The 24,511-nt window shown below is 45.2% G+C and overlaps 1 protein-coding gene across 3 annotated transcripts in view; it reads right to left on the minus strand.

Annotated features, from left to right (window-relative positions):
- LOC143982831 (nicotinamide N-methyltransferase-like) overlaps nt 1-24,511 on the minus strand; it is a 160,607-nt gene that overhangs the window by 22,037 nt on the left and 114,059 nt on the right. For 2 of the 3 annotated variants that reach the window (XM_077481860.1, XM_077481859.1), the window contains exon 3: nt 5,511-5,718. In XM_077481860.1, coding sequence (XP_077337986.1) covers nt 5,511-5,718 — 208 coding nt within the window. Of the gene's footprint in view, nt 1-5,510; nt 5,719-8,185; nt 8,400-24,511 lie in introns of those variants that run through there. The other variant, XM_077481861.1, reaches the window with a different exon arrangement.

Here is a 24,511-nt window from a genome sequence, read left to right on the forward strand (position 1 = left end):
TGCCCACTGACTCCAGTGCGTGCCCACGTGTACGGCCGACGTCATGTGACCGGTTGCTAGACGCAGAGCGGCCCTAGCCTAGCAACCAGTCACTCGGGCGGCAAAGGAGCGGCGGGCTACGCACGAGCGGCGGGCTACGCTCTGGCGGCGGGCTACTCAGGCGGCTAATGGGAACGGCGTTCCCATTGTGGAAATAGTACGGGAATGCCGTTCCCATGCGTTCCCGCAGGACTCGAGCCCTGGGGCCAAGATACATCTGACCACAGACACGTGGTCTAGCAAACACGGGCAGGGAAGGTATATCACTTTTACTGCCCACTGGGTGAACCTTCTGACGGTCGTCAAGCATGTAACCCATGGCACCCGTGTAGATTTGGTTTTACCGCCACGGATTGCATGCAGGTCTGCCTCTTCTTCTCCTCCTCCTACTCCATCCTCCTCCCTCTCCTCCTCGGCTGACTCCTCTTTTTCCGCTGCTATCGTCTCTTCCGCTGTGCCGTCCAAGCTCCTCAGAACCTATTTTACATGCCAGGTGAGACGTTGTCATGCTGTGCTGCTTCTTGTGTGCCTGGAAGCCAAGAGCCACACTGGCCCTGCACTCTTTTCAGCTTTGCGTTCACAGGCAGATCAGTGGCTAACACCGCTCAATTTGACAGTTGGTAAAGTGGTGTGTGACAACGGTGCCAATCTGCTTAGCGCATTGAAACAGGACAAAATTACGCACGTGCCATGCATGGCACACATCTTAAACTTGGACAAGCAGCGATTCGTTGTCAAATACCCTGAGGTCCAAGACATCTTGTGGCAGGCAAGGAAAATCTTGGCCCATTTCAGAAGATCTTACACGGCCATGACTCGCCTTGCTGACATTCAGCAGCGACACAATCTGCCAGTCAGACTTCTTATTTGCGATTGCCCGTCACGATGGAACTCAACATTCTATATGCTTGATAGGCTGCTCCAGCAGAAACGTGCAGTTAACGGCTACCTGTACAAACTCTGCGGCAGAACAGGTTCTGGACAGCTTGTTTTTTTTTCACCGTGCCAGTGGCTGCTCATGCATGACGCATGCAGACTTCTGTGGCCATTTGATGAGATCACCAAACTGGTCAGTCGCAGCCATGGCGCCATCAGTGACCTGGTACCTTATGCCTTCTTTATGGAGCATCCATTGCGTTGTGTCATTGATCAAGCCGTGGAGTAGCAGGAGCAGAAAGATGAGGAAGTTGCAATGCTGGATGAATTCTCAGGGGGGGGCTACTCCTATCAGAGACAAGTCAACAACAGGAGTCTGAAGAGGAGTCAGAGGAGGATTGTGTCAGGATGGATGAGGAGGAGCAAGAATAGCATGCTTTAAACCTTTCTGGGATCCCTGTTGTTGTGCGTGGATGGGGAGGGGAGAACGAGGAGGACGACATTATCCTGGATGATGAGCAGGAGCCAGGCCACCACACTGCTTCTAGCTTAGTGCAAATGGGGGACTTCATGCTCCAGTGTTTTAACAGGGACCCCCGTATAAAAAGCATAAGGGTCAAGGACCAGTACTGGGTGGCAACGTAATTATACCCCCAGTACAAACACAAAATGGGGGAAATGTTACCACCATCACAGAGGGCTGTCAGATTGGAGCACTTACAGACCTTGCTTCGACAACTACTGCATTCTGGTTTTGCGTGTGCTGGGAGAGGAGGAATTCCCACTCCCAGATAAAGAGTTGCGGGTACCAATCCAACAGCGCCTGCAAGAAGAGGGCGGTTTGAAGATGAGTTGGTGACTTCTGATATAAGGTCATTCTTTCAGCCGACCCATCGACAGGCATCATCCGGATCTAGCATCAGGGAACGCCTAGACCGACAGGTGTCTGACTACATCGGGTTAACGGCCGATGGGGACTCTCTGAGGAGTGATGAACCCCTGGACTACTGGGTGGGCAGGCTTGACCTCTGGCCAGAGCTTGCCCAATTTGCAATGGAACTGTTGGCTTGCCCCTCGTCCAGTGTCCTGTCTGAAAGGACGTTCAGCGCAGCAGGGGGGATCCTGACTGATAAGCACACTCACCTAGCTCACAACAGTGTTGACTACCTCACATTTATAAAAATGAATGAGGCATGGATCTCGGAGGAATTCAACACATGTGACCGGTAGACCATGTATATGCATAACTCTATAAACGATTTATTTAATCGAGCACACAGACCTTTTTTCTACCTTTGGCACACTTCCTTGTACAAAAAAAGCACACGTACTATATGCCCGTACCCTCCTGTTTGAAGAGGTTGAGCGGTGTCATATTTTTATGTTCCCGCATTGCTGGTATCAGTGCTGCTGTCAGTGCTCTCTATCTCGGTGCTGGTGTCAGTGCTCTCTATCTCGGTGCTGGTGTGGTGTCAGTGCTCTCTATCTCGGTGCTGGTGTGGTGTCAGTGCTCTCTATCTCGGTGCTGGTGTGGTGTCAGTGCTCTCTATCTTGGTGCTGGTGTGGTCTCAGTGCTCTCTATCTCGGTGCTGGTGCTGGTGTCAGTGCTCTCTATCATGGTGCTGGTGTCAGTGCTCTCTATCACGGTGCTGGTGTGGCGTCAGTGCTCTCTATCTCGGTGCTGGTGTGGTCTCAGTGCTTTCTATCGCGGTGCTGGTGTCAGTGCTCTCTATCACGGTGCTGGTGTGGTGTCAGTACTCTCTATCTCGGTGCTGGTGTGGTGTCAGTGCTCTCTAGCTCGGTGCTGGTGTGGTCTCAGTGCCCTCTATCTCTGTGCTGGTGTGGTCTCAGTGCTCTCTATCTCGGTGCTGGTGTCAGTGATCTCTATCACGGTGCTGGTGTGGCTTCAGTGCTCTCTATCACGGTGCTGGTGTGGTCTCAGTGCTCTTTATCACGGTGCTGGTGTCAGTGCTCTCTATCACGGTGCTGGTGTGGTCTCAGTGCTCTCTATCATGGTGCTGGTGTCAGTCCTCTCTATCACGGTGCTGGTGTCAGTGCTTAGTCTCTATTGCGATGCTGGTTTCAGACAGTGAGGGAGATAGCAGCAGAGAAGCCAATCAGCAGGCAGTGCCAGCACCATGGCTGAGGATCAGCACTGGACTGGCACCTCTGGACCACCGCAGTGGAGCCCTGCATAAGTGGGGGTAAGGGCCGGGCAGAGGGAGGGGCTTATGCACAGGTTGGCACACTGGGACACTGGCACAGGACTGCGCTGCCCTGACTGTGGCACTGATCATCTCCTGCACCCCCTTCATAGCCTGCCCTGACCTTGCCTCTCCTCCATGGCCTTAATGCGCTCCTGAATTATCACAATTTCACAGATAAAAAAAGAATGCTTGTCATTGTCAATCCCAGATTCACTTAATACTTTTGTTATGTCAGTGTCCATGTGGTGGGACTATGTGTGCACAGATAGTAAGTATTTTGTGGCTGAAAATATGCCCTGTAGGTTTTTAAGGTTCGCCTTAAAGTCAATGGGGTCCACCGCGAACTTTGCGGTTCGCAAACTTTTGGTCCCGTTCGCGGTTCGCAAAACGTCCCGTCGGAAGTTCGCCCATCACTACCGTTAAAGTCTATGGGACACGAACGTGAAAAATCAAAAGTGCTAATTTTAAAAGGCTTACCGGTATATGCAAGTTATTGACATAAAAAGGGAACTGCCCCAGGGGACATGTATCAATGCAAAAAATGCAAAATGATCATTTTTTCAGGAGCAGTGATTTTAAGAATGCTTAAAGTGAAACAATAAAAGTGAAATATTCCTTTAAATATCATGCCTGGGGGGGGGGGGTCCCCTTAGTCTGTCTGTAAAGTAGCACATTGCACAAACTGCCTAATTTAGTTCAATCTCTCTATCTCCAGCCACTATAACACACTATACGCCACTGTGTAAGCAGCCTTATATATTGTGGGGCGTGGACTTAGTCCCCCTGAGCCATGATTGGCCAAAGGAACCCTGCCTTTGGCCAATTATTGCTTTTGCTGAGGAGCACACTGTGATTGGCCAAAGCATGCAGGTCAGGTGTATGCTTTGGCCAATCATCATACAGCAATGCACTGAGGCCATAAGATTCACTGTTCGTTGAACGGGCAAACACACAACTTTCCCTTTACCTTACTGTCTGGGAACACAGCCACCTAGTGGCAATCAAGCTAACTGCACCTGCCAACAAGCCATCTATACATTCATGAGGGGTCCCGGTCACGGGGTGTTCGACACCCCGCAACATGTTCCTGTCGGTGGCGCCTGATAGAGCTGCCTGGTCTGGGGTAGGGATCCATCCGTTCCCGAGTCTCGGAACCTGCTGGTCCAAGGCACAGTAACTGAGGGAGGATACAAAGTGTCCGGGTGTGCTCTCGGCTTGGAGGGACACCGCAGCTCGTGGAAGTGAGCAGGGGGAGGACTCTTTGGAGGAGGGCCGGCAAGTGGCATCCTGAGAAGTGCCTGGTTACTGAGTTTAGAAGGAAATTGACGAATTCACACTTTTCCAGTACCATTGAGGAGACGGGAAAAGTTCCAGGTACGGAGGAAAAAGGTTCCTGTTCACCCTTAGTTGATTGTTCAAGTTTGAGTCAACGTGCTGACTGCCATGATCTCTGGCTAGAGATCTGTTCAGCCTTGAAGTACCCAGCTGCAAGTGGCTACTCTCTGTGTGGAAATAGAGACTTTGCTAGACCTGCAGTTCAAGGTGCCTGAGTTCTTCACCTGTGCCCTCTGTTCCCTAAGAGACTGTGTTAAATGAGTGTTCTTACTGTAAAATAAAACCTTTTAAAGAGGACTTCATCTGTGTCAGTGTTCAAGTCCTTGGGTATCAAACCTGGGAACCCCTAGAAGTGGAAGAGCAGGCCAAGAGAAGGTAACTGGTAAGCCCATAAAGTCAAGGCCGTCCTGCAATGGGTTATGGCCACTACATATAGACAAAAAGTTCAGTCAAAATCAGTTATACAGTATATAATTTATGCTACAGAGGGCATTACCAGTTTTTGCTGTCAAGGGTATACTTATTACACCATCAATTGATATTTTTGTTAATAAAATATTAACTATGCAATTTATTTTTTTTTTTATTCAAGTATATTACATTTATCAGTAGGCACTGTTTAAATTAATAGCTAATCTTTGTCTGTAAATATATGTTGCAATAGTCAGCAAGTTCCAATGGGTAGACTTAGAGTCTTTTCATAGTGGGGTGGTTTGCGGTAAAGCACCGCTAGTTTTAGCATCGCTTTAATGCTGTTATAGAGATCGATTTAACCCCAGCTAGCGGCCAAGGAAAGGGTTAATCGCGCCTGTGTAGCGTCGGAAGGGGAGGTGTATTGCAGGACTTTTTTTCCCGTCCTGCAAGCGCACTGCCCCAGTGTCAAAGCACTTTGGCTTTCACACTGGGGTGGCTTGAGAGGCACTTTTTAGTTGCTTTACAGGCACTATTTTTAGCGCTAAAATGCCTTTAAAGCACCCCAGTGTGAAAGGGGTCTTACTGTATTTTTTTTCCACTTTATTGTACATTAGCTCTTGATAGGATAACATTACATACCTCTTTCCTTCAATCTCACAGACAGTCTTCACAATTTCTGACCAATCAAAAGCCTCTGGGTCATTTTTCAGCCACTTCTCAAGCTCATTTCGGTTCTGGTCTGTAAAATCTGAGGCTATAATATAAGGAAAAGATTCACAGGCAGATAGGAGTGTGTAGATGGTGGGTCCAGTGCCAATGTCAATTAGAACGTCTCCTCTGATCCCTCCTGCAATGAAAGATAATGTATGAATTGCAAACAAGACAAACTGTGGGAAAATAAATAATAACATGTTTTAATAAAGCATTTATCACAACACCATTTTGGAATAACAATGCTAGCAACAACCCCTGGATGTATTTGTTTTAGGTAAACACAAATTATTTTGCCAATATTGAAATGTATAACATTAGCTGGGATCATAGGACTGGAATCTAAATGACAAAGATATACAGTAGTGCTCATAGGTTTACTTACCCTGGCAGATTGTATGATTTCTTGGCCCTTTTTCAGAGAATATGAATGATAACACAAAAACATTTCCGGCGCTCATGGTTAGTGTTTGGCTGAAGCCATTTATTATCAATCAACTGTGTTTACTCTTTTTAAATCATAATCACAACAGAAACTACCCAAATTAACCCGTTTAAAAGTTTTTGGTGATTTTGGCTTGATTATATGCACACAAGTTGACACAAATGGGTTTTAATGGCTATGAAGGTAACCATCCTGACCTGTAATCTGTTTGTTTGTTATTAGTGTGTTTTTATAAAAGGTCAATGAGTTTCTGGACTCCTGACAGACCCTTGCATCTTTCTGACAGTGCTGCACTGACGTTTCTGGATTCTGAGTCATGGGGAAAGCAAAGGAATTGTCAAAGGATCTATGGGAAAAGGTAGTTGAACTTTACAAAACAAGAAAGGGATATAAAAAAATATCCAAGGAATTGAGAATGCCAATCAGCAGTGTTTAAACTCTAATCAAGAAGTGGAAAATGAGAGGTTCTGTTGAAACCAAACCACGGTCAGGTAGACCAACTAAAATTTCAGCCACAACTGCCAGGAAAATTGTTCGGGATGCAAAGAAAAAGCCACAAACAACTTCAGGTGAAATACAGGATACTCTGAAAACATGAGGTGTGGCTGTTTCAAGATACACAATAAGGAGGCACTTGAAGAAAGATGGGCTGCATTGTTGAGTCGCCAGAAGAAAGCCATTACTACACAAATTCCACAAAGTTTCCCTCTTACAATATGCCAAACAACACAGAGACAAGCCTCAAACCTTCTGGCACAAAGTGATATGGAGTGATGATACCAAAATTTAGCTTTTTGGCCACAAGCATTAACACTACATTTGGAGAGGAGTCAACAAGGCCCCATAATGAAAGATACACCATTCCTACTGTGAAACACAGAGGTGGATCACTGATGTTTTGGGGATGTGTGAGCTACAAAGGCACAGCAAATTTGGTCAATATTGATAGCAAAATTGATGCAGTATGTTATCAAAAAATACTGGAGTAACATTTACATTCATCAGCCAGGAAGCTGCACATGGGACGTACTTGGACATTTCAACATAACAATGATCCAAAACACAAGGCCAAGTCAACCTGTCATTGGCTACACTCTCCTGACCTCAATATCATTGAGCCACTCTGGGTAGAAGAACTGGAGGCTTTTTGCCAAGAGGAAGCTTTACCATCTGAGTAGATAAAGAGTCTCATCCACAAATATCACAAAAGACTTCAAGCTGTCATTGATGTTAAAGGGGGCAATACATGGTATTAAGAACTGGGGTATGTAAACTTTTGATCAGGGTAGTTTGGCTACTTTCTGTTGTGATTATAATTTAAAAAGACTAAACACAATTGATTGATAACAAATGGCTTTAGCAAAACACTAACCATGAGTAAAAGAAAAGTTTTTGTGTTATCATTCATATTCTCAGATAATGGCCAAAAAATCATAAATTCTTCTCCTAAACTTATGAGCACAGCTGTATAACATAGGTGTGTAGCGCTACCCCAGAAGGAGCCACTTGGTAATTTGGGTTCCCTGTTCTGCACGTCGACTCAAAAAAACAACCTCAGCCCGTCTGGTTGAGTGAACGTTACTGCACGCCCTTATAGGAACACAAGTGTGGATACCTTTAACTGAATCAACTGGACTGTGAATTAGTATCAGGAAATAGACACAAGACTGTTTAGTGGTAAATTAACTCAATGTATTGGTATGGGTTACAGTAAATGGTGGTAGGAACATACATGAGCATACAGTAGGTAGATACCGGCATGGACTGCTAGACAACATAATCACTATACCAACGTAAAACTTAGAATAGAGTTTTGTTCCACTAGACTAGGATTAACTCATGACTCTGCAACTGCAATGTGAATAATAATGTTATAATTAATCTAGAATGCATTCTAGGAGAATGTCTAGGATATGGTGCAATGTCCCCTAAGAGGTACCCCTTAGCATAAGCAATAGGTGATGGTCCCTGTGTAGCAGTTGAAAAGGAACAATCTTTAGTTGTAACTCTTCAGCCAGCCAGCATTGGGTGCACACAAGAATTATTTCAGTCAAGCCTGCAGGCAGCAAAAAGGCAACTATATGGCTGTATGGCCAGTTCTTAAAGGAATCAGTCTCTCTCTAGCAGCAGATAGTAAATCCCCACAGCAGCAGCTCACCATTTCCAGCGATATTGCAGCTCACCATCCAGTCAACACACAGTGATTAGTCCACTCTCTGCTCTGAATCCAGGTGACTCTGGCTGTGGGCACTCCCAAACTCCCCAGCATGCAGCAGTGGTGGTGCACACTGGAAAGTAAGGGGCTCCCTTAAGGCAAAAAGAAGCATTGTCCTGTACAGCCTGTGAAAGTGAGGCTTTTTTCCCTCTTCCTGGCAATCTCTCTCTGGCAAATGCAGTTCATAATTTCTTGACTACAATAGATTCTCTCTCCTCTGGACTACAGTTTTTACAGGGCAGTGCTGCCTGACTCAGTCTATTGAACTCCTCATTCTCAGCAGCTCCTTCCTCTTTGCTCATATTAACGTTAACCAGTTAAGCACTGCCGGGCAGCAGCTACAGAAAGCAGCTGTGTTTCTCTCACTTTACATTCTTAGCCAAGATATATAGATTGGCTAAAAACAGACACATCAATAGGAATACGTTCACATGGGCGCACAGCTCCGTGCAGTGGCCAGAGCCAATTGTTCATTTTTTTCACTGCTGATGAGCTGCATGCAGGCACCCCAAAGAAAGTCAGTGAGAGCACATAATATGCAGGGATGGTTGCATGGACCCAGATACAGAGCCTGTGCATCCAGGTTCATGCACCAGTCAATGCAAGTCTGTCAAATTTGGGTGGGTTTGTATAACTGATGTGCTCCCATTCACTTTCTATGGGCTGTTTGCATGCAGCTCAGCAATAATAAAAAAAAGCAAATGTTTCTATATGTTTCTATATGCTATATACCGTATTTATCGGCATATAGCACGCGGCGGCGTATAACATGCACCCAAAGTTTATGAGGGAATTTTAAGGAAAAAAACTTTTAGGAGGGAAGTTTAAGGGGAAAAAAAAACCTTACATTTATATGCCCATCAGTGTCATCTGCAGCCTTGTCCACCATTGCAGCCTTGTCCACCATTGCAGCCTTATGCAGCCTTGTCCACCATTGCAGCCTTATGCAGCCTTATTCACCATTGCAGCCTTATGCAGCCTTGTCCACCATTGCAGTCTTGTCCCCCATTGCAGCCTTATGGAGTCTTGTCCCCCATTGCAGCCTTATGCAGTCTTGTCCCCCATTGCAGCCGTGTTTATTTCATTTGCTATTTGTATTTTTTTTTTTTAAATGCCGCCGCCGAGATACAGAGCCGGATGTGTATCTTGGCGGCGTGCAGTAGTTCTCGGCGGGCCTCCGGCCACCTTCGGCTCTTCTCGCCAGCTTTCAGCCGCCTTCGGTCATTCGTGGCAGCTTTCGGCCGCCGAGAAGAGCCGAAGGCGGCCGAAAGCTGCCGAGAATGGCCGAAGGCTGCCGAGAAGAGCCGAAGGTGGCCGAAAGCTGCCGAGAACGGCCGAAGATGGCCAAAAGCCGCCGATAATGGCCGAAGGCGGCCAAAAGTCACCTTGAAGAGCCGAAGGCGGCTGAAAGCCGCCCAGAGGCTCAGAATTTCGGGGGATCGGCGTATAACACGCACCCACGATTTTCCCCTGCTTTTAAAAAAGTGCGTGTTATACGCCAATAAATACGGTATATACAGTGCCTTGCAAAAGTATTCGGCCCCCTTGAACTTTTCAACCTTTTGCCACATTTCAGGCTTCAAACATAAAGATATAAAATTTAAATTTTTTGTGAAGAATCACCAACAAGTGGGACAAAATTGTGAAGTGGAACGAAATCTATTGGATATTTTAAACTTTTTTAGCAAATAAAAAACTGAAAAGTGGTGCGTGCAAAATTATTCGGCCCCTTTACTTTCAGTGCAGCAAACTCACTCCAGAAGTTCAGCGAAGATCTCAGAATGATCCAATGTTGTCCTAAATGACTGATGGTGATAAATAGAATCCACCTGTGTGTAATCAAGTCTCTGTATAAATGCACCTGCTCTGTGATAGTCTCAGGGTTCTGTTGAAAGTGCAGAGAGCATCATGAAGACCAAGGAACACACCAGGCAGGTCTGTAATACTGTTGTGGAGAAGTTTAAAGCCGGATTTGGATACAAAAAGATTTCCCAAGCTTTAAACATCCCAAGGAGCACTGTGCAAGTGATCATTTTGAAATGGAAGGAGTATCAGACCACTGCAAATCTACCAAGACCTGGCCGTCCCTCTAAACGTTCAGCTCAGGCAATGAGAAGACTGATCAGAGATGCAGCCAAGAGGCCCATGATCACTCTGGATGAACTGCAGAGAACTACAGCTGAGGTGGGAGAGTCTGTCCATAGGACAACAATCAGTCGTACACTGCACAAATCTGGCCTTTATGGAAGAGTGGCAAGAAGAAAGCCATTTCTCAAAGATATCCATAAAAAATCTCGTCTAAAGTTTGCCACAAGCCACCTGGGAGACACACCAAACATGTGGAAGAAGGTGCTCTGGTCAGATGAAACCAAAATTGAACTTTTTGCCCATAATGCAAAATGATATGTTTGGCATAAAAGCAACACAGCTCATTACCCTCAACACACCATCCCCACTGTCAAACATGGTGGTGGCAGCATCATGGTTTGGGCCTGCTTTTCTTCAGCAGGGACAGGGAAGATGGTTAAAATTGAGGGGAAGATGGATGCAGCCAAATACAGGACCATTCTGGATGAAAACCTGTTGGAGTCTGCAAAAGACCTGAAACTGGGATGGAGATTTATCTTCCAACAAGACAATGATCCCAAACATACAGCAAAATCTACAAAAGAATGGTTCACAAATAAACGTAACCAGGTGTTAGAATGGCCAAGTCAAAGTCCAGACCTGAATCCAATCGAGAATCTGTGGAAAGAGCTGAAAACTGCTGTTCACAAACGCTCTTCATCCAACCTCACTGAGCTCGAGTTGTTTTGCAAGGAAGAATGGGCAAGAATTTCAGTCTCTCGATGTGCAAAACTGATAGAGACATACCCCAAGCGACTTGCAGCTGTAATCACAGCAAAAGGTGTCTCTACAAAGTATTAACACAAGGGGGCTGAATAATTTTGCACGCCCCACTTTTCATGTTTTTATTAGTTAAAAAAGTTTCAAAAATCCAATAGATTTTGTTCCACTTCACAATTGTGTCCCACTTGTTGGTGATTCTTCACAAGAAATTAAAATGTTATATCTTTATGTTTGAAGCCTGAAATGTGGCAAAAGGTTGAAAACTTTAAGGGGGCCGAATACTTTTGCAAGGCACTGTATATATATATATAGCATATTCTATATGCTATATGCATGCGTAGAGCACCCATGTGAATGAGCCCCTTCAGGACACCAGATACACTATGAGCCCCTTCAGGACACCAGATACACTAAATATGAACAGTTTACAGTTAAAACTGTACATGAAATGATGAAATCCTCTGAACACTAGTAGAAATAGAGGTACAGGTGGTCCCCAGGTTACAAACACCCGACTTACAAACGACTCATACTTACAAACAGAGGGAGACAACAAGAAGTGAGAGGATATCTACCCCTAGGAAGGGAAATTCATTCCTATAAGAGTTATAATGGGGAGAAAGATGTTTCCACTGAAGCTTTATCTCCAAGGCTTGTTTCCACAACAACCCATAATTTTCTAAATCCAATTGTCATTGGGACAGAATGAAGGCCCCTTGAACCTCCTTTAGGGGAAGGGAGCCTTGACTGCTGGAAGCATGTCATCACTGTGGGTTATGCCCTCAAGTTAAATTCTGGGGTCAGTATGTCTGGCACTTATGGTAACGACAGGCCTCTTAGACTATGTGAGTTTATGTTTATGGGTGTACATGGTATACTATGACTGGCATATTGTTTGGTAAATTCTGGGGTCAGTCTAATGCCTGTCTGGCACTGATGGTAAGGACAGACCTCTTAGACTATGTGAGTTTATATTTATGGGTGCTCATGGTGTAGTCTCGTTTCTGACTCCTTTTGCTCCCCCTCCATGCCTCCCCTCTCAGACCTCCCAGGTAACTTGTTGGCAACTTTCAGACGAATAGGTGCCTCCACCTGTCGATGATATCTACCTTTACTCCTGGGCGTCGGGCACCTGGATCTTTTCTCCTACCTCCTCTACCTGCAGGATATAGTTGTGGCTGGTTCGACAGTGGGGTACCACTCCCTCTAATCGACATCCTCTCCATTTTGCCCTCTGTCTGTTTTTGCATTTAGGGCTCCCTTGTTTTGAATTGCCTTTTCTTGGGCATTCTTTGGCACCGTTGGCGTTAGTGAACTTGCTGCCAACGACAAACGCCCAGTTTATGGTAACTCAGAGGATGTGCTGATCACAGAATTCTTTGTTTTTATCTCTCGCTTATTCTTCCAACTTCAACTAATTAATTTTTTTTCGGGTTTGCGCCTTTTCCTTTTCCCAGCTGGTCTTGCCTCCTCCATGACTTTTCCCACATACTCTTTTCCCATTGGCGCAGCCATTGCTGCCCATGGGGTGAGTTTTTTCAGATACAGTGATGGCTTTTAGGTAGATGAGAATTGTTAGAATTTCTGCTATATGTTCGTCCTCACCTTTTTGTTCTGATTTCATGTCTCTTCCCAGAATTACTTTGAATCATCGCTGACTCCTTCATTTACTGGGCCTCTTGCCATGCCATGAATTTTGATACCGTGGGAAGAATTTTCCTTTGCAGTTGGCAGAATTCGTTGTTGCAGTTTTCATGGCCTACACTGGCTGCTGGTATTACCTTAGAAAATTAGTTTTAGGCCCCTTCTCTCTTATCATTCATGTATGGAGTAACAATGTAGGGCATTACCGGCCTGTATATTCCACCTCTATTAGGGATGGTATTGCTCTGTGTTGTGCCAGTTTTACCTATCTATTGTTTGGTCCAACATTGTTCCCCCTTTTCTGGTTTTGGCCCGTCACATACTTTGTTCTTGTTTCTAGTTCTTGTTTGGAGCTGGTTCGCCGCAAGTTTTCAAATTTGTCCACAGGATTGGTGGCATTGTTGTCTGCCGCTGGGGTCTTGAGGGAGATAACAGTATTTATTAAGACCTGATGGGGTTAATTTAAATGATTGGCCTAAATAAGTTCACCTCGGCCTACAATTTGGTGCTGAGCAGGTGCTGGCTGCGGTGGGGTGCTCGTCAATGTACCACTGACTTGCATGTGGCGGCTTTAACCTTGAAAGCAATTGATGTTGCTTTGTGGGCTATGCCCCCAACTAAAATTCTGGGGTCAGTCTAATGCCTGTCTGGTACTGATGGTAAGGAGTTTATATTTATGGGTGCTCATGGTATACTGTGACTGGCATTGTTTGGTACATTTGGAAAGTTGTATAACAGGGAAGAGGTCTGTATCCTGAGTGGGACACGCACAATTAAGGATACACGCAGAGACTAGCTGAGACCTGTGGTCCGCTTTGGAGTACTGATTTGCCACACCCACCCCTGAACACCTGAAAAACCTTTTTCTAAACACACATGTGAATGTGCACAGAGTAAACATTTTTCTACTCAACAATGTGTGGCTTCTTATTTCAATGCTCAATAGCAGTTTTTTGCTTATTCCTAAAAAAAAACAAAAAAAAAACAAATTTGGAATTTTTTTGTTTAACTCACCTCTCAATGGCTGTTGCTGGGGGGTCCCTCGCAGTCTGCCTCCTTCATGGCCTGGGCTGGGGACATCACTTCCCCTCAGCACAGGAAGGGCTCAGCTCTGCTCACTCCCTCTTGTCAATCATCTGGGACATGTGGCAGGTCCCAGATGATTGCACGACCACTCATGGCGCGTGGCACCGCTCACTCATGCGCAGTGGGTGCCCGGCTGTGAAGCCACAGCCGGGCACCCACTGTTACAATTCCGGCACCGCCGAATGGAGGGGGAAGAGGGGGCCTTCGATCCCCCACTCTGGACCTTGGGACAGGTAAGTGTCCGATTATTAAAAGTCAGCAGCTGCAGTATTTGTAGCTGCTGACTTTTAATTTTTTTTTTAATGGGCACACCACTTTAAGTTGTTGATTACAGTGACAATGGGGGTTATTTACTAAAGGCAAATCCACTTTGCACCACAGGTGCACTTTCAGTGCAAAGTGAATTTTCCTTTAGTAAATAACACCCACGGTGCTTTTTAATTTGCATCAATCAGGCCATTTTCGTAACTCCAAATAACTTCATGGTGCGGAAAATGATTAATATTTTAAACATTAATGCATTACATACATTAACAACAAAAACAAGGTGTGTGTGTATGTAGCAGACCCACAACATAATAGTTAGCTGAAGAAGATATTGTCACCTCATGTATCAAATAAATTACGTTTGCACTATTGCAGAAAATAGGCAAAAAAAAGCACATTGGATAACCTAGGAGACAGTTAAAATAAACACAAGCAATAAATCAAAGGAAAATATTATTTCATTTTAAAATACACAATTTATTTATAAAAGGTCTGTTAAACATTTTCTGGCATATCAATGGCCCCCCTACCCGCAAAGTATTCCATATATTTTTGAGGGACCTTGCGGGTGCTTTGGGGTGCAAGCCAGGACGGCCAGCTTCAAGCACCGTTGGGGTTTGGTCTTGAAATCCGACCTCAGGCCCAACTGAGGCGACATAGTTCATAGAATTTCTCCTTAAAAAGTTGTGGAGAATGCAGCATGAAAGGATTATATGGTTAAGTTTATATTCCTCCATGTTGATTGGCGTAAGGAATAGGCGGAACCAGCTGCCCATTATCACGAAAGCATTCTCCACCACTCTTCTGGCTCTGGAGGATAAAACTTACCTTAATATAGTCCTTCTGCAGGACCTGAATGATGGCAGAACAGTTCTCTGGAATAATGATCCCCAGAGCCTGGGGGGAGATGCCTGTCGAGAACTTGATGTGCTGCAGTCTTTTTCCTGTCGCCAAGTGCCGCAAAGTGGCAACTAGCCTCTGTTCAGGGGGGATGGCTTGCCACATGCAGGTGTCCTGCTTGGTAATGTAAGGGAACAGCAAAGCCAACAAACGGCGAAAAACAGGGTCTGTCATCCGGAGATAATTTCTGAAATCATCAGGATTATTCTCATGGATCTCCCACAACAAAGGCATATGAGAGAATTGGTCACGCTAGAGCAACCAATTCTTTGTCCATGAACTCCTACTCGCCCTTGTTATGGACTGAACTTGGGTCAAAGAACCCCAAAACCAAGCCCCTGCACAACACAAAATCTACGATGAGTACATACCCGCAACATGGCTTCAAAACGGTCAGCTGGTCAGAATGAACTAACAGAACAGACTGAAAATCAGAAAGGCCTGAGAAGAATGTGCTGAAATTCAGAAATGAGTGGACAAGAACGCACTGCAAATCAAATACGTACTATAAATAGCACGCACTGAAACCCAAATGCGAACTGACTACACGCACTGAAAACCAGGTGAACCTGCAAGCACAAATTGAAGAGCAGTAACGATTTGAAAAGCACGAGGCTGAAAAGCGTGAATCATCTCTCACCAAACTTCTACTAACATGAGATTAGCAGAAGGAGCCCAAAGGGTGTCCCACTGGCTATTGAACTTCCTCTTTTTAGTACTGTTGTACGTGTTGTACGTCAGCGCATTCTTGACGATTGGAATTTCCGACAACATTTGTGCGACTGTGTGTATACAAGACAAGTTTGAGCCAACACAAAAAAAATCCCAGGATTTAGTTGTCGGAATGTCCGATCGTGTGTATGCAGCATTAGAGTAATAGGCTGCTCCAGGTGCACAAACTGCTCATTCACACTATATTGGCCAGGGAACCCATGTAAATGAGCCCTTCATTTTTTAAATTATTTTTATAATTTTTTTTTAATGATTTTTTTTAATTGCATTTTTTTATTATTTTTAAAAATGATTTTTTACAATTTGTTATTATTTTTAATTTTTTATATATTTTAATTAATAATTTCATTTTCATTCATTCGACAGAGAAAGGAATTGAGGAAACAGATTATTCAGTTTCTTTTTCTGTAGCCTCAAATTCACTGAAGATGAATGAACAAGAGGCAAAGGCTCCTGTTCATTCATAAACAAAAGTATAATAACCACAATTTACTATGATTTTGTTAATAATGGACGCAGTGATTAGTACATTTCAACTACTGTGTCCATTTAGAAAAGGAAGAAACCGGTAAATTACATATTTACCTGCCCCTTCCACTGTTCTCCCTCCCCCTGTGTACCCACAGAAGCAGGTGGGCAGCATACAGAGGAGGGAGCATGATTTGTAGATTAATCCCGGCAGGTTTTTAAACCAATTTACATTCAAATGCCTGTGCGATTTACATACAAATAGTTGGCGATTTACATATGAATGCTGACCCTATTTACATGTATATACAAATGCTGGCCTGATTTATACATGAGCTATCGGTACACTGCACACAGTAGAGTACACTTACAGAACGATGCCCTGTGTGTCTCTCCCTCTAGCAGTTGAAATCCGCCAGGAGGGAGAGGGGGAGAACCAGCTTTCAGCTGCTGCAGAGAGCCGCACAATGCACCCTTCCTGTAATTAATCCCCCTCCCTCTCCAGGCCCTCCTGTGTGTCTGGCCCCCTATAGGAGGACCAGCAGTACCCCCCTATCAGTGGCCCTGGTTGTGATGTTATGTACAGATTTATTAACACATGTCAAAGTTGCAAAATTGTGTTCAGACATTAACATTCGTTTTACTCTATCTCGGGCAATCAAGGTGTTAAATTTGTGCCAAACTATGTGTAATGTGTGCTGCTTTTACTATTTGATCCCTATATTTCTAATCTCTACTTTGCAGGGATGAGAAACACAGAGATCGTTCCCTGTGTATACAGATCGTTCCCTGTGAATGTCAACACAGAGCTCTGAGCTGTAAATGTACACAATCAGCAGGCCCTGGCTGTAAATCATTGGCTTGGACTTGCTGACAGCCCCCCTCTGTGTACAATCAAGGTGGGTGCCAGCAGGGGGGCATGTATGCACATGCCCTAAACCTGGAAGTAGGCAGTGACATACGGGTATGATGCTTTGCCTACAGCGGCTTCTTGTTCACAGTACATTGCAGGCGGGTGGTTGCTAAGTGGATAAAGTACTAGTGCTCAAAACTGTGTTTCACAAACTAGTTACCGTATATACTCGAGTATAAGCCGAGATTTTCAGCCTCTTTTTTGAGGCTGAAAGTGCCCCCCTCGGCTTATACTCGAGTCATCGCTGTCTGCCCGCTCGATCAGTGTGTCGAGCAGACAGACAGCGGCCATTCTGATTCAAAAGCCGCGCCTCCGGCTCCGCCTTCGCCTGTGATAGGCGGAACACTGAATTTCCCAGCAGCCTGTGTTCCGCCTATCACGGGCATCCGCTCATCCTCGTACTACGGACGAGGATGATACGACGTCCGTGATAGGCGGAACACAGGCTGCTGGGAAATTCAGTGTTCCGCCTATCACAGGCGAAGGAGGAGGCGCGGCTTTTGAATTTTACAATGGCCGCCGACGAAGAGGGCACGGGACGGAGGCAAGGCAACGCACGGCACGGGACAGGACGGGACGGGACGGGACGGGACGGGACGAAGGCAAGGCATGACACGGGACGGAGGCTCGGGACAAAGGCTCGGGACACAGGTAGGCTGGACACACACACACACACACACACACACACACACACACACGGATGGAGACACACACACACGGATGGATGGATGGATGGAGACACACACACACACAGGGATGGATGGATGGATGGATGGAGACACACACACACAGGGATGGATGGATGGATGGATGGAGACACACACACACAGGGATGGATGGATGGATGGATGGAGACACACACACACACAGGGATGGATGGATGGATGGATGGAGACACACACACACAGGGATGGATGGATGGATGGATGGAGACACACACACACAGGGATGGATGGATGGATGGATGGAGACACACACACACAGGGATGGATGGATGGATGGACACACACACACACAGGGATGGATGGACGGACACACAGGGATGGACGGACACACAGGGATGGACGGACACACAGGGATGGACGGACACACACACAGGGATGGACAGGCATGTCTCACCCTCGGCTTATACACGAGTCAATAAGTTTGCCAGTTTTTTGGGGGGTAAATTGGGGGCCTCGGCTTATATTCGGGTCGGCCTATACTCGAGTATATACGGTACACAATCCTTCAAAGTGCTATTATTACAATGTCAGTGAATGCAGTCCACATATACACTCACGTGCCACTTTTTTAGGTACTTCTTGCTAGTACCGAGTTGGACCCCCTTTTGCCTTCAGAACCGTCTTCATTCTTCACGGCATAAATTCAACAAGGTATTGGAAACATTTCTCAGAGATTTTGGTCCACATTGACATGCACATTGACATTGATCATGCAGTTGCTGCAAATTTGTAGTTGCACATCCATGATGCCAGTCTTCCCCCACATCCCAAAGGTGCTCTATTCTATTGAGATCTGGTGACTGTGGAGGGCATTGGAGTACAGGGAACTCATTGTCATGTTCTACAAACCAGTTAGAGATGATTTGAGCTTTGTGACATGGTTGCATTATCCTGCTGGGAGTAGCCTCCAGAAGATGGGTACACTGTAGTTATAAAGGGATGGACATGGTCAGCAACAATACTCAGGTAGGCCGTGGCATTTAACCACCTCAATACAGTGCACTTACACCCCCTTCCTGACCAGACCAATTTTCAGCTTTCAGCGCTCTCACAGTTTGAATGACAATTACTTAGTCATCCGACACTGTACCCATATGAATCTTGCGTCCTTTTTTCCACACAAATAGAGCTTTCTTTTAGTGGTATTTGATCACTAGTGGGTTTTTTATTTTTTGTGCTATAAATAACTAAAACGTAAATTTTGTGAAAAAAATGCCTTTTTCTTTGTTTCTGTCTTAAATTTTTGCTAATTAGTAATTTTTCTTCATAAATTTTGGCCAAAATTTATACTGCTACCTATCTTTGGTAAAAATAACCCACATTAGTATATATTATTTGGTCTTTGTGAAAGTTATAGAGTCTACAAACTATGGTGCCAATCGCTGAAAATTAAATATAGGGGTTATTCCTGCGCCTAATCAGGAAGGGGAATGGTTTTTAGTGCCGCTGCACACACTGAATACGGGGTACCTGAACCCCAAAGAATCAAGAAAGGTGAGAGAGTAGTGGTGCGCAGTACTAGCTCAGGAAATATTGGCCTACAAAGTCTGTAGTTACCATAAATACAGGTATTTAGATGTTAGGTGTGTGGCCACCCAGACCAAAGGAGTAATGTATGGGGAGCTTAATATATATGTTCTATGAGGGAACGTGAGAAACCCTCGCCACTATCACATAATAGTGTTTGGGATGAATATTAGATGGATGGAGTAATGCGCAGAAAAGGAATATAGTGGTTAAAACCTAATAATTTCTGATGTGATTTTTAGGGTAAGCATAGGACTCTAAAATAGTAATACTAAACAGTAAATAGGTCCGTATTTTCGTGTCTTACAACATCCCATAGGTAAAATCTATATATGAAAAATGTGATAGAGACTAATGCGATTTGTTGCAACTAATCCAATCGCATAAAAAGTGCTGGTGCTAAGTGATACAGTAAGTGTGTTGCAATGTCTACTACACCATGAACAACAATGTATAAATACACAATTATTACCAAAAAACAGTTTAGTGCAAAAAAAGAAAATAGCTAATTGTGGTTAGCGAAAAATCGCATAAAGTGCCAGTGTTAAACAAATTGGGTTGGATACGTGTGGGTGTCTCTCCACCCTATACTGAATAATAACTGCAGTGAAGTGAGATAAGGTCATGCAAAATTGACACAGAAGATAAATGAAAAACGCAACATTAAAAACGCATAAATAATATTAGTGTTGCAGGTGAAAAAACTCTCTAACAATAATGCAGGTAAATAGTGCTCAATAGTTAAAAACTATATGACATATCCATTCCACAATAACATGTGTTAGAATTGTGTCCATACAAAACATGTGCGACAACCAATAGCGATTATATCCAAAATCGCATATGGCAAAAAAAAAAAAAATGCATGCGGTGCTGGTGTTTAGTTCTATATGAACTATAGCGATCTGATCGGTGGTGGTGGTAGTGAAAGTATCCCATGTGGTCCTGTGTATTCGGGATATGGGTGTCCCCTTACCTTACAGCTGTAAGGTAACAGCATGTAACATATATATCCTCAGGATTCCTGGTGGTCTTTATCCCACGAGGTCTTGTTGCTGTGTCCCCGTCTCCTGCCTATTCCGCTGTGTAGTCTCTTTAAATGGTTGCTCAGCGATGCCCAGTGTAGGGGAAGGGGTTGTTACCTCAGCAGGTTATGTAGGGGATTTAAGCAAATAAGGAGGAAGGGAGCCCCATAGTGTAGTATTTATGAACAAAGTTTAAGTTTATTCAAGAAACGAAAAAATACTCACAAACAAACAAAGTTCAAGCATAGAGTATAAACGAGCTGCGAGCTCGATTGCGTCACTTCCGGTAGCGTCCCGACGCGTGTTCGTCACGGTCACGTGACTTCATCAGGGGATCACATCGTGACCGTGACGAACACGCGTCGGGATGCTACCGGAAGTGACGCAATCGAGCTCGCAGCTCGTTTAGTCTCTATCACATTTTTCATATATAGATTTTACCTATGGGATGTTGTAAGACACGAAAATACGGACCTATTTACTGTTTAGTATTACTATTTTAGAGTCCTATGCTTACCCTAAAAATCACATCAGAAATTATTAGGTTTTAACCACTATATTCCTTTTCTGCGCATTACTCCATCCATCTAATATTCATCCCAAACACTATTATGTGATAGTGGCGAGGGTTTCTCACGTTCCCTCATAGAACATATATATTAAGCTCCCCATACATTACTCCTTTGGTCTGGGTGGCCACACACCTAACATCTAAATACCTGTATTTATGGTAACTACAGACTTTGTAGGCCAATATTTCCTGAGCTAGTACTGCGCACCACTACTCTCTCACCTTTCTTCAATCGCTGAAAATTGATCACATCTGATCAGGCCTTCAGTACATCAGGTATATCTCATTTCTTGAGACACTAACAAGTCAGGAAAGTACAAATACCCCCCAAATGACCCCTTTTTACAAAGTAGAGATTCCAAGGTATTAAGTAAGTAGCATGGTGAGTTTTTTTAAGTTGTAATTTTTTCCCACAATTCTTTGCAAAATGAAGATTTTTTTTTTATTATTATTATTTTTTTATTATTTTTTTTTACAAAATTGGCATATTATCAGGTGATTTCTCACACACAGCATATGCATACAACAAATTCCAAAATACATTCTGCTACTCTTCCCGAGTACAGGGATACCACATGTGTGAGACTTTTACATAGCCTGGCCACATACACAGCACCAACATTGATGTAGTACCTTCAGACGTTCTACGAGCAAAAATGACGCATCTCATTTCTCAACCATCTATTACACTTTTGAAGGCCCTGGAGTACCAGGACAATGGAATTTCCCATAAAATGACCCCATTTTGGAAAGCAAACACCCCAACGTATAATCTGTGAGGCATAATGAGTCTTTTTCCAGAAGTTTTTGGAATATGTGAAAAATGCATTTTTTTTTTACACAAAGTTGTCAATTTATAAGATATTTCTAACACATAGCATATATATAGCAAAAACTACACCCCAAAACACATTCTGCTACTCTTCCCGAGTATGGTGATACCACATGTGTAGGACTTTTACACAGCCTGGCCACATAGAGAGGCCGAACATTGAAGTAGTACGTTCTGGCGTTCTAGAAGCATAAATGACACATCTCATTTCATTCCTACCAATCACACTTTTGAAGGTCCTGGACCACCAAGACAGTGAAATAACCCACAAAATTACCCCATTTTGGAAAGCAAACACCCCAACGTATATTCTATGAGACATGGGCTGCAAATAGGTACTCGGGTACTCTGATGGCCTGGTGACAGGTACTCGGGTACTCTGATGGCCTGGTGACAGGTACTCGGGTACTCTGATGGCCTGGTGACAGGTACTCGGGTACTCTGATGGCCTGGTGACAGGTACTCTGATGGCTTGGTTACTGGTATTTGGGTACTCTGAAGAGCGGTGACAGGTACTAAGATGAACTGTGACAGGTACTCGGGTACTAAGATGAACTGTGACAGGTACTCGGGTACTCAGATGGACTGGGACAGGTACTCAGGTACTCAGATGGACTGGGACAGGTACTCTGATGGCTTGGTGACTGGTATTTGGGTACTCTGAAGAGCGGTGACAGGTACTCATATGGACTGTGACAGGTACTCAGATGAACTGGGACAGGTACTCGGGTACTCGGATGAACCGTGACAGGTACTCGGGTACTTTGATGGGCTGTGACAGCTACTTGGGTACTCGGATGAACCGTGACAGGTACTTGGGTTCTCGGATGAACCGTGACAGGTACTCGGGTACTCGGATGAACCGTGACAGGTACTCGGGTACTTTGATGGGCTGTGACAGGTACTCGTGTACTCTGATGGACCGTGACAGATACTCGGGTACTCTGATGGACCGTGACAGATACTCGGGTACCATTATGGACTGTGACAGGTACTCGGGTACCCTGATGGACCGTGACAGGTACTTGGGTACCCTGATGGACTGTGACAGGTACTCGGTACCCTGATGGACCGTGACAGGTACTCGGGTACCCTGATGGACCGTGACAGATACTCGGGTACCCTGATGGACCGTGACAGGTACTCGGTACCCTGATGGACCGTGACAGGTACTCGGGTACCCTGATGGACCGTGACAGATACTCGGGTACCCTGATGGACTGTGACAGGTACTCGGGTACCCTGATGGGCCGTGACAGGTACTCGGGTACTCTGATGGGCCGTGACAGGTACTCGGGTACTCTGATGGGCCAGGACAGGTACTCGGGTACTCTGATTTGCTGTGACAGGTACTCGGGTACTCTGATGTGCTGTGACAGGTACTCGGGTACTCTGATGGGCTGGGACAGGTACTCAGGTACTCTGATGAACTGTGACAGGTACTCGGGTACTCTGATGGGCTGTGACAGGTACTCTGATGGACTGTGATTGACAGGTACTATGAGGGGTGGTGACAGGTCCTCTTTATTGGAGTGGGGGGGCAATCAGTGTGCTTGATGTGTACTGTAGGCGGTAACGAGATGTTACGGCAATCTCCTCCTCACACGCGATCGGTGTGTGAGGAGGAGAACCCGGTAACATCTTGTTACCGCGGTTTGTTTACATTTTAGTGATCGGCTGTGAAAGGATCACAGCCGATCACGTGGGTAAACAGCCGGCCAATGGCTGTTTACCAGTGTCGGTGACGAGCAGTGTTACCGGAGAACACGCCGCCACCGACGTGCATGCGCAGCGCGCTCACGATCGCGCGCATGCCCCGTGCACAGTCGGGGTGTGACCATCTGTCATCAGCCGTGACTTCATCACGGCCGATCACGTGGTAAACAGCCATAACCAATGGCTGTTCACCCCCTTCGGTGGCAAGCGGTGTCTCCGCGACACGCCGCCACCGAAGAAACAGGGATGCGCGCGCACGATCGCGCGCATTCCCTGTTTAAACGGGAGGCCATCATATGACGGCCTCCCGCCACAATAGGTGCGCCGCCTGGCCGTCATTTGACAGCCGGCGGTCAGCAACCACTTAAACGATGCTCAATTGGTACTAAGTGGCCCAACATGTGCCAAAAAAATATCCCCACACCATTCCCCCATGCAGCTGAAATCAAGACTCATCAGACCAGGCAATGTTTTTCCAATCTTCTACTGTCCAATTTTGGTGAGCCAGTGCGAACTGTAGACTGAGTTTAATGTTCTTAGCAGACAGGAGTGGCATCCGGTGTGGTCTTCTGCTGCTGTCGCCCATCTGCTTCAAGGTTTGATGTGTTGTTCATTCTGAAATGGTATACTTCATACCTTGGTTGTAATGAGTGGTTATTTGAGTTACTGTTGCCTTTCTATCATCTCAAACCAGTCTGCTTATTCTCCTCGGACCTCTGACATCAACAAGACATTTTCCTCCACACAACTGCCACTCACTGGATATGCCGTTCTCTGTAAACCCTAGAGATGGTTGTGTGCGAAAATCCTAGCAGATTCGAAAATACTCAGACCAGCTCATCTGGCACCAACAACCATGTCGCATTCAAAGTCACTTGAATGCCCTTTCTTCCAAATTCTGATGCTCTGTTTGAACTTCAGCAATTTGTTTTCACCATGTCCAGATGCCTAAATGCATTGAGTTGCTGCCATGTGATTGGCTGATTAGCAATTTGTGTTACCAAGCAACTGAA

This window comes from Lithobates pipiens, unplaced genomic scaffold (genome assembly GCF_037356315.1).
Source record: "Lithobates pipiens isolate NorthernLeopardFrog02 unplaced genomic scaffold, aLitPip1_a1.2 Scaffold_16, whole genome shotgun sequence".
Lineage (NCBI taxonomy): Eukaryota > Metazoa > Chordata > Amphibia > Anura > Ranidae > Lithobates > Lithobates pipiens.